Consider the following 10,901-nt stretch of genomic DNA (forward strand, 5'->3'; position numbering starts at 1 on the left):
GGGGGATGAGTTCCTTTTAGGGAGAGAACCCTTCTCTTCTTTGGGGGAAAATTTAACGGGCTCTGCGGATGAGTAAAGGCGCCTCCACACCTCCTTCACCCCCAAACAGGACAGGAGGGAAATTCGTTTCAATACAGTTACAAAAGATGGGTGTTGCCCTCAAGTTTCATATGGAGGTTTTGGGGGCCTGGGGGGACCTTGAGGACTCAGAAGAGAGGTGGGTGGAGGAGCCTGGTCCAGAAGTCAGCTCAGCCACACGCTGGCAGCCGATGGGGAAAGATGGCCCGAGAGACGCCCTTTGCAAACGTGGTCAGAAAACCAGGACAGGAGATGATCACACAGACTTAGAAGGTGAGAAGGCAGGTAGGGAACAGTTTTCCAATATTACGTGCACTTTTTTACCATCACATAGGATCGTATGAGGAAGGCAGCGGACTCAGGAAGTGCAAAGACGGGGGTACACTCTCTGCTCTAAATATGTGGTACAGCATAAACTATTTCATACAGGGGTGCAGTCTTAGGAAGGCAGGGATGGTCTCCCGTATGACGTGTACTTTTACGTTATAGAGCGTTGCCCATCTCAGAAGGGAGCGGCAGTAGCATGTGTGTGTGTGTATCTGTCTATGCATGTGTATGTATGTATGTGTGCATGCATGTGTATGGGTGTATGTGTGTGTATTTGTGTATGTGTGTGTATGTATGTATATGTGTATGTATATGTCTGTATGTGTGCACGTGTGTGTGCGCAGTACCAGCGGATGCATCTGCCTTCCCCAGAACTCCCTCTCACATTGCCCAGTGACAGTCCCCACTCTGCAGGAGGGACAGATGGGACCCAGACCAGGATCTTTACTCTGTGTTCACTGTCAAACGTCACCCTGGGTGACCAAGCCCAGTTCTCAGTTCTCGTTTGGGGGAGCAAAGCTTTGCCGACAGAGCAAAGGACCGGGTCAAGGTTGGGATGACAGTAAAGGGTCAGAGGTTGCAGGTTGAAGCGGGGAGGGGTGAACAGGAGGAGCATGGGCATTTTGAGGTGACCCGTGTGCCAGTGACAGAAGTGAGGCTGCCTGCAGGATGACACTGTGATGGTGGCTGCAGGACACTGTGCCCCCCTCACAGCAATGGAGTGTATGACACCAGGTGTGAGCCTTCCTGTACAGTGACTTCAGCCAGTGCTGACGGCATCGGTTCATCAGTGGTGACGAATGCTCCCACTCACGCAAGACACGAGGCGCATGTCACCGGAGACACTGCGCATGTGCTGGAAGGGGAGCTAAGCGAACACTACTTTCTGCTCTAAAACATAAAGCCTATTGTTGTCACAATATATAAAGACAATTTGAAGAGCTGGTGGGATGATGGGGGAGCCCCACAAACGGGCAGAGGGCCAGGCAGGGTGACTGACTTCCTACAGCCGGTCAGGATGCGCTTTAAGGCAGGCGGGGCCTTCTGGGAACCCAGAACCAGGAAAGCCTTTTGCATCCCGCCTGCAAGTGTGGTCTCTCTGTGTCGCCAACCTCCCTCTCCCTGCGGGGTCACTTGAGTTCATTCCTTGTCACTGTCGTCTACATGCCTCTGTGCAATCCCGTCTGTCCGTAAGCACCACGCCTGCGCTGAAGACGCCACATGTGCCCCAAACTCTCCGTATCCCACCCCGACATCTGCTGTCCGACGACAGACGGCATCTCAAACTCGACAGGTCCAAAGCGCCACGTCACGTCTCCCGATGCTGCTGCTGCCATGATCCTGCTCGTCTCAGGGGTGGCATTGCATGTCCCCCGGAGTGCAGGCTCCTCTCCCTCTCACAGCCTATGTCAGCTCTCCCTGCAAATCTTGTTGCCTTGACCTTCACGTGCATTTGGAGGGCGGCCACCTCCGTCCCTGTACTGTCTGCTCTGACCCACCAGCATCTTTGCCAGAATCATAGCACCACCCTCCACCTGCACCCTGACAGCCTACTGTCCCCATCCCGACGACAGCCCCCGACCCAGAGCCTGAGCTCGCCCCCGGAGCCTGGCAGGATCGCGTCATTGCTCCGCTCAGACCTCCTGGTGGTTTCCAGTTTCTCGCAAGGTAAAAGCCTTCCACAGCTTCTCCGACCTCGTCTCCCCTTCTCTCTCTCTCAGCCCCTTCCTTCAGGAAGGAAGCCTCTGGGCTGCTGCCTCGGCTGTTCCCTCTGCCCAAATGCTCTTCCCCACATAGGCACATGGCTCTGTGTCACCCCCTTCATGTGTTTACTCACGTGCCACCTTCCCGCCACCACTCAGACCGCCCCTTCCTCCGCTGCCTCCCCCGCGGTTTGTGGCCCCTTCTAACACAGATACTGCCACGGAACGTTGACCTGCATTGTCTGCTGCTTCCCCCGCTGGAAGGGAAGCTCCAGGAGCTGGTCATTTCTGTTTGTCGGTGTTCCCCAAGCCCCTGGCATGTGCCTGGCACCTCAGAGGCTTCCAGAACGACCTGTGGGATGACGTGGTGGGTGGGAGGACGTACCTTCACGCGGATGGTCGGGGACACCAGCGCTGAGAGCTCTCTCTGCATCCGGGACCTCAGGCCCGCGCAGGAGCCAGTACCTCCAGACAGCACCACGTGGCCGAAGAGGCTCTTCCAGAGGGCGGGGCTGCAGGAGCTGATGCTGCGGAAGGCGGTCATGTGGATGCCCAGGCTGTGTCGCCCTGGCACGGGGGGCGGAGGAGAGGACGTGGGGACAGGGCTGTGGCTGGCTGCATGCCTGGGCCCCCAAGTCTCAGCAGCCAGTGCGGCGGGCAAACATGAGCCCCACCCAGCAGTCGTGGGACTCAACTGCTGGGAATTGAGCAATACCTACTGATTCACCTCTTGACCCTACTTACAAGTATAAGTGTTTAATGCCTTGGTACCAATCACACGATGCAAGGATTTCTGTAGAGGCAATGCCCTTGCTCGGGTAGCTTTGGAAAAGTTATGCTGATTGTTTCTTTCTTTGATTTTTTTCTTTCTATTTATTTATTGTTGATCGAGGTCTAACTGACATGCACCATTTTATTGGTTTCAGGGGTACAGCTTAATGGCTCCGGATCTGTGTATACTGCAAAATGATCTCCACAGTAAGTCTAGTTAGCGTCCTTTCTTGACGCGTCCTTTGTCCCCCACAAATGAACCCAAATATAATGAGACCAGCCCTTACAAGATACGTGCCTTGTGCTCGTTTGTCAATATTTGAGCTTCTGGGGGTGAGGTGCCTGTCGGGACCTGGTTTTTGCTCATCTGTCATAGTTCCTATGAATAACCTTGGAATAAGGACCAAAAGGCTGATTCACAGGAACCCTTTAGGACGCGCCCAGCCCAACGAGTGCAGTGAACGCTCTGCTGCCGTCATCATTACGGTTCTTCTCACACTCACTGTGCACTATAAATAACACACACGAAAGAGAAGACCTGCAGCCCAGCACACTACTTAACCACACTTAACAAATATTTAACACTCCCCAGTGGGTTTCCTCATCTGTAAAATGGGATAATAAGCGATTTGGGGGAGGATTATGGGATAGAACCCATGTGCAATGGTCAGCAAAGTGACAAGCATATAGTGGGTGCTTAATAAGTGGCAGCTGATAGCAGAGGAACTTTTGAAATTGCCCTATTTGCTACCCCACGTGGAATCCCTTCCCGGCGGCCCCAGCCCCTGCCCCTGACAGTGAGCCCGGCCGTCAGGGCTCACCTGTCCTCTCCACTGCTCACCCATGAGGTCTGCCTGGAAAAGCACTTCAGGGCAGAAGAATCTCTCTGGCCCAAGGTCGATCTCCCGGCCATCAGGCAGCAGGTATTTCTGTGGTGGGGGAGGCGACTGGGCTTCCTTTTTTTCCTTGTCAAAGTCCAAAGCCACATAGCAACAGTTCTCTTTCATGTCCCGGATATACTCCCGGTCACCTGTGGTAGAAAGGCAGCGGGCCAGATAGAAACGGGTATAAACAAAGGACTGCCACTGCCCCTCCCCTCGCCCGGGAGCACCGTCCTGGAGATTCAATTCCTTGTGGCCAGGATGCAACAGCGCGATTGTAGCTACTTCCGTTTGCATCTCATGTTCCAGTCCCTCTTGATCTGAAATGCGTGTTGGGGGCCTGGGATTGTGAAAGAGAAGGTAGAACCCAGATGTCTGAACTAAGACGCAAGTGTTTGAAAAATGTCTGCGTTTATAGGCTAATACTATATACGCTGTGTGTTGTGGGGGCTGGAAAGTCAAATTCAGTTTTGTTTGTTTGTTTGCTTGTTTTAAGGGGGGCACAGTTCACAGTGGCCCATTCAGGGATCGAGCCGGCAATCTTGGTGTTACTAGCACCACGCTCTAACCAAATGAGGCATCTGGCCACCCCAAGTTCAGTTCATTACCTATTAAAGCAGCAGGATTTGTTGGTGCCCCATCCCTACGTGCTGTGAGTATCGGCTGCAAACAGCTCACAGCTGAGCTGTCCTCTGCCCAAGCCGATCAAAGCCCCTCATCTGGAAATACCTGGAAGGTTACTCCTCCATCCCTGAGAACAGGTTTTAGACCCAGCCCTGTCTTTTGGTGCTATGCTTTTCTACGTTGTTTCTCACTGTCTCTGAGTCTGGGTCAGAGGGAAGGCCCTGCCCCAGCTCAGCTGGAAATGGAACCAATTCTTCCGCCCATTGACTCTGACTTCACCTTCACACACGCCACCTACACGTGCCCTGGCTGTCCCTGTTCCCAGACGGCCACATCCTTCGGTCCTTTCTTGACTTCTTTCCCCACGCCCTTCTTTGTCCCCAGCATCTGGGACACTGCACACCTCTGGTATTTTTCCCTTCCTTGCCTCGTTTGGGTTTTGGTGAGACAGCTCTCTGTTCGAATCTCACCCCTGCCATTTACCAAGTGCCTGGCTTTAAGCAAGTTTATTCTGCTCTTAAACCTTCCTTTTCCTTAGTCTTCAAGAACGAGATTAATCACCACTCATAGGACTGTTGTAAGGATGAGATGAAATAATGCACATAAAAATCTTGCTAAACGTGAGGTGTCGATAAAATGTCTGACTTTGTCCCAGCCAATCCTCACTTTCCCTCGCCTCCCCCTTTAATCACTGCTATTCTTCAGGGTTCCATGCTTTTGTGGCTTTGGACACAGATTTCTTGCCTGAGAACAGAAAGTAGAAGGCAGGGTTGCAGCGTTGTTGGGGATTAGTGTCATGAAGTTTACACCGTCTGGGAACCCAGTCCCGGAACTGGGTGAACAGTGGGACAGGCACACCCTCATCTGGAGTCCTGGGGTTCACAGCCCAGCTGCCACACCTCCTAGTCAAGGGATGTTGACGTCACCTCACCGTCCTATGGCTCTTCCCCTTGCACTGGAGAAAACTGTCCCCTCATGGTGTTGTATCTTGAAGCGATGAGAGAATGTATGTGAAATGTTTACTTAGCCCAGTACCTTGAACAGGGCACGTACTCCGTAAAGCTTAGCTCATCATCGTCATCATTTCACCACCATAATCACACCATTGTCACCATCACCACCGTCACCACGGTCACCACGGTCACCACCGTCACCACCGTCACCACCGTCACCACCGTCACCACCATCATGACCATCAACCTCATTGTCATTATTAATCTACTAAATGTCTCTAGATATAGACGGGTTGTTTTCAGAACTTGGATGGTCAAGTAACCTTAGCTTTACAAACTGAAGGCTGTAGGTTAAGCAAGCGAAAAAGGATACTACACCCCAGGCAGGGACTGCTTTATCTGGCCAAGAATAACCATTTCCTACCTGTGCCCGTAAATGAGTGCCCCCTTTCTGACAGTCGTTGCAGGAGGTACAAGGTTATATCTTGGCCTGCCATGTCCATCTTCATCGTCGACTGGTGCAGAGGACAGCCGTCAGTGATGGGCACGAAGTATGTCATTCCTTCTCCAGATTCGATGGTCGTTCCTAGACAAGAGAACACTCTGGCACCAGAATGCAAAGTGCACGGTATCTCTTATCAGCAGTCAAGTCTGCAGGAAGAGATGGTAGAGACGGAAAAGACTGGACGGGAAGTCATGGGTGTGAGGAACCAACTTTCTCCCTCCACAGGGTGGAGCTTATCTGGGTCAGACCAAGGGCTGACTTTTTGCACAGGAAGCTGCAGCTATTTCTATTAAACCAGATATACAGGTTATCAGCAGCAGCTGCCAAAGAGGTGAAAGAGGAAGAACACTCTGCCCCTAACACCTTTTTCTCTGTGGAACTATCTGTGTGGATGGGGCCCTGGGACTCTGCGTGGCACTGGAGCAGAGGGCGAGTCTGAGCCGTGGAGGAGCCGCTCGTTCCGGTAGCAAGGCCACTCCGAAAGGATGTGACGTGAGGTGGGAACACATGGCCTCATTTAGTCTGAAGTGGTGCCTTCTGGAACTGCAGAGCTGATCAAGGTCTGGGTGGTTGGCTTCTTTCACCTGGTGAATCTGGCAACCAAGAATCTCAAATTTAAAGGAAGCAAAATGAGTCGAGAAGAGCTCCACGTCTACCTAAGGTGGGGAACACAGAGCGGGTCTCCACTCCAACTGGAACACCCACAAAAGAGGACAAAATACAGGAAACAACAGTTTTCAAGATGCTGGACACTGGGCAACAAAGGACAGCGGTTCCTGAGAGGCAGGACACAAGGAAAACATCGCTGGCCAGCGTCCCTCATGCACACAGACACAACACTCCCAAGCAAAATTTTAGCAAATTGAATCTGACCACATATCGAAAGGATAACACGTCGTGACCAAGTGGGTTTTATCTCAAGTACGGAAGGTTGTTTTAACATTCAAAAATCAATCACTGTAATTCACCATAATAAAAAGCTGAAAAAGAAAATCCATATGATTATATCCACAGATGCATAAAATGCATTTGACAAAATTCAACATCCATTCATTAAAAAAAAAAAAAAAAAACTCTCAATGAACTAAGACTACAGAAGAACTTCCTCACATTGATGAAGGTTGTCTGTGCAAAACCCACAGCTAACACTGTACTCAGTGGTAAGACTGAGTGATTTCCCTTGAAGATCAGGAATAAGACAAGTTTTGTACTTGAGGTTCTAGCCAGAGCAACCAGGCATGAAAAAACAATAAGAAGCATCTGGTCTGGAAACAAAGAAGTAAAGCTATCTACAGACAACATGATTGCCACGTAGAAAAATCCTATGAAATCTACAAAAAACAAAAACAAAAGCAAAAACAAAAACAAAACCTACCAGCATGGATAAATGAGTTTAGTTAGGGTACCAGGATACAATACCAATATACAAAAATCAATTGTATTTCTTTTTCAAAAAAATTTTTTTTAACTTATTTAACCATGTTTTTCCAGGACCCATCAGCTTCAAGTCAAGTGGTTATTTCAATCTATTTGTGGAGGGCGCAGCTCACAGTGGCCCATGTGGGGATTGAACCGCTAACCTTGTTAAGAGCACAGTGCTCTAACCACGTGAGTTAACCGGCTGCCCCTAATTGTATTTATATATACTAGCAATGAACAATCAGAAATTGAAATAAAGATATCACTTACAATAGAATCAAAATACTATTGAAATACTTCGAGATCAGTCTGACAAAAGATATGCATGATTCGTACACTGTAAACCACAAAACATTGCCAAGAAAAATTAAAGAATACTGAGGAAGTATATACCATATTCATTTGTTCAAAGACTCAATATTGTTAAAATGTCAGTTCTCCCCAAACTGATCTATAGGTTCAGTGCAGTTCCAATGAAACAAACAAAACCCAAAGAGGCTTTTTTTTTAAATTAGAAATTGACAAACTGATTATAACATTTACATGGTAATGCAAAGAACCTAGGATGGCCAAAACATTATCAAAAACAAGAGACCAAAAATGTAGCACTACGCTTTCATTTCAAGACTTATAAAGCTACAGTAATCAAGACAATATGTATTAACCTACAGTTACACAAATAGATGGGACAGAATAAAGAATATAAAAATCGGCCTCACATATATATTTTCAAAAAAAATGTGCAAAGGCAATTCAATGAAGAAAGCATAGTCTTTTCAATAAATAACGTGGAAACTTTTGGACATCTATACATATTTTAAAAACTTCATTTGCTCCTTATACTATATAAAAATGTATTCAAAATGGATCATAGAACTAAATATAAAACTAAAAATTACAAACCCCTAGAAGAAAACACAGCAGAATACATTTGGGTTCAGCATCTGTTTCTTGGACGTGACACCAAAGCCAGAGTCACAAAACAACCAAACTGATCAATTGGCCTTCATTGAAATTAAAAACTTCTGCTCTTCAAAAGACACAGCGAGAGAACGAAAAGTCAAGCCATAGACTCAGAGCAAATATTTGCAAAACATGTATCTGATAAAAGACGTACCCAAGATATGGAAAGAATTCTCAAAACTCAAATATAAACAACCCAATATTAAAATTGGGTAAAACACTTGAACAGACACTTCATTGAGGTAGACATGTAGATGGTAAACACACATGAAAAGTACTCAACATCACTGGTCGTTCGGGAAATAGGAACCAAGACCACAGGGAGATACCACCACACACCCACTAGAAAATTAAAAAGACCAACCACACCAAGTATCGGTGAGGACGCGGAGGAACTGGGATGCTCTCACACAGCCGACCGGTGGGAATGCAAAACGGTGCATGCAATCACCTTGGCAACCAGTGTGGCAGATTTTTTAAAACGCTAAGCATACACTTGGCATATGACACAGCCATTTCACTTCTAGACATCTACAGCAATGAAATGAAAGCACGCGTTCGTGCAAAGGCTTGTACACACGTTCACAGTAGCTTTCTAACAGCCCCAAGCTGGAAACAACCCATATGTCCATTCATAGGTGACTAGATAACCAAAGTATGTGCATTCATACAGTGGAACGCAACTCAGAAAATCAACTACTGACACAAACAAATGCATCCCCAAATAACTATGCTGCGTGGGGGGAAAAAAGCCATACAAATAAGCACATACCGTGCGTGAGCACATTTATACAAAACTTCAGGAAACGCAAATCATCTATGGGGACAGACTAGTGGTTGTTGAGCACAGACGGGAGGGGGCATGCTGGGGGTGCGGGGGTGGGAGAGACGATTGGAGGTGGCAGGAATGTTCATTATCCTGACTGTGAGGACGGTCTCACCACCTCACTAAAGCTGTCAAGAAAAAACCGTGAGTCAAGAGGGAGCGAACCGTTTAACCAGGAGGGATGAAAAGGGAAGGAAGCAAGAAAAGGGCTGGCGAGTGTGCGTTTTGTGGATTTTTCCTGTGTTATTTGCTGGCGGGGCGTGGGCGTGGGCAGCCCACGGGAGGGGGCGGGGCTGCTGCAGGACCACTCACCGGTCGTCAGGCCCGAGGCGTAGAGAGAAAGGACTCCTTGGTTGGCTAAGTACAGGGCAGGCACGTTGAAAGTCTCAAACAGGATCTGTGGAGGAGCATTGGGAAGCAAGGGCACCCAGGCCAGCAGGCAGAGGAGTGGGTGGCTCTTACTTCCGGGGGCGCACGAGTCCTGCTTGCAGGAGGCCCTTGGCCCCCCCAGAGAGATGTGTGAGGAAGCATTGCTACTCCTCCTCCCAGCTCTGCCGTGCCCAGCTGTGTGACTCTGTTTCCCAGTCTGTGAAATGGGCTGACACCCCTCCCAGGTACCTTGCGGGACAGGGTGGCCGAGAGAGCACCTCACCGTCTTATAAAGCACCGTTTTATCACGATGGGGACCATGCTGAATTCCCTGTGCCTCTGGGAAGCTACTGTCCTCCCTTCTTTCTGCGCTCAACAGGAATTTCAACGCAGACTTGCGATGCCTTGCTGGTGTCATAATAACGGAACAAGGAAAGCTAACAGAGGTGTGTAAACTGTATGCCACTTAGTTCCAACATGGCTTGGTCAGGAGATATCCCTTGGTGCTGACTGTCAACCAGACAGAGGAACGACACGAGACACAGCCTCATTTTTACTGTCCACGCCGAAGTATGTGACATTGGACTCCTCCCTTGTCCACACAGGAGACGAGGGGACAGGGACGTGAGGGAGCAGGTGGCACAGGTGGGGCGTGAACATGGCACCTGGACGCCGGCTCCGTGAAGGCAGCTGGGTGAGTGGGAGATTCTTCTACAAGGTGGTGACACTGGCGTCTATAGGCTTACAGGTTCTTTTGATGGCAGGACCCAGGGCAGTGTCACCCAGATTGATGAGAGGCCAACTTTGTCAGGTGTAGCTCCAAACCAGAGAAGGCTTCCTGGCAGGGCCACGGGGATTGCACCCGGGGACAGAGGGACAGCAAGCTGGAGCAGCGGCCAGCTCACGGAGGACCAGCAGGATGGGGTTACGGGGCTTATCAGGTCCCTGTAGGCTGGCTTATTTGAGTAATTTTGCAGGCTCCTGGGGACAGGGGCTGGTACCTGGCTCTGGGTGATTAGGACGGGTGGATAGTGGCCCTGAGTGATAGGACAAGAAGGAAAGTGGCTGGGATGTGGGCTTGATCCATTGCCCAAGAGGGGAACGGACCAGCCTCTAGCAAAGACCTTACAACCGGGTCACAGCAGCATTTTGAAAACCGACATTACCCACGTCCGGGATACACCACTGAGTGTGTGCCTAGGGGACAGCCGTCTGTGGGGGTGTCGCCCAAGGGAAGCGAAAGACGTGTCCATACAGAGATCAGTTCTTGCCTACTGACAGCGGCTTTATTCACAACAGCCCAAACTGGACGCCACAGATGCGTATTCGAGGGGAAGGACCTGCAGTGTGACGAGTGGGAGCGGTACCACCGCGAAGGGCCACAGGGACGAGCACGGCAGCGCCTGTGCGTTTGGGCATCTCTCGGCTGCCCCTGGAATTGGATCCTCATGGATGAGGAGGGCACCCCTGGAGGTGGGAGGG

General features: G+C 49.8%; 1 protein-coding gene across 5 annotated transcripts in view; it reads right to left on the minus strand.

Moving 5' to 3' along the window:
- Positions 1-9,840, minus strand: part of LOC109460363 (actin-like) — a 36,596-nt gene extending 26,756 nt beyond the window's left edge. For 4 of the 5 annotated variants that reach the window (XR_016018445.1, XM_088789786.1, XM_088789787.1 and 1 more), the window contains exons 1-4: positions 9,363-9,840; positions 5,762-5,923; positions 3,721-3,909; positions 2,494-2,675 (exon numbers count right to left, since the gene is read on the minus strand). Coding sequence is in view for 4 of the 5 variants with exons in the window: in XM_088789786.1 (XP_088645912.1) it covers positions 2,494-2,675; positions 3,721-3,909; positions 5,762-5,923; positions 9,363-9,837 (1,008 nt within the window). In the remaining variant the exon portion in view is untranslated. Of the gene's footprint in view, positions 1-2,493; positions 2,676-3,700; positions 3,910-5,761; positions 5,924-9,362 lie in introns of all 5 variants that reach the window. The other variant, XM_074336895.2, reaches the window with a different exon arrangement.
- Positions 9,841-10,901: the final 1,061 nt, after the last annotated feature.

This window comes from Rhinolophus sinicus, chromosome 14, assembly GCF_057876585.1.
Source record: "Rhinolophus sinicus isolate RSI-liver-muscle chromosome 14, RSI-T2T, whole genome shotgun sequence".
NCBI classification, from domain to species: Eukaryota; Metazoa; Chordata; class Mammalia; order Chiroptera; family Rhinolophidae; genus Rhinolophus; species Rhinolophus sinicus.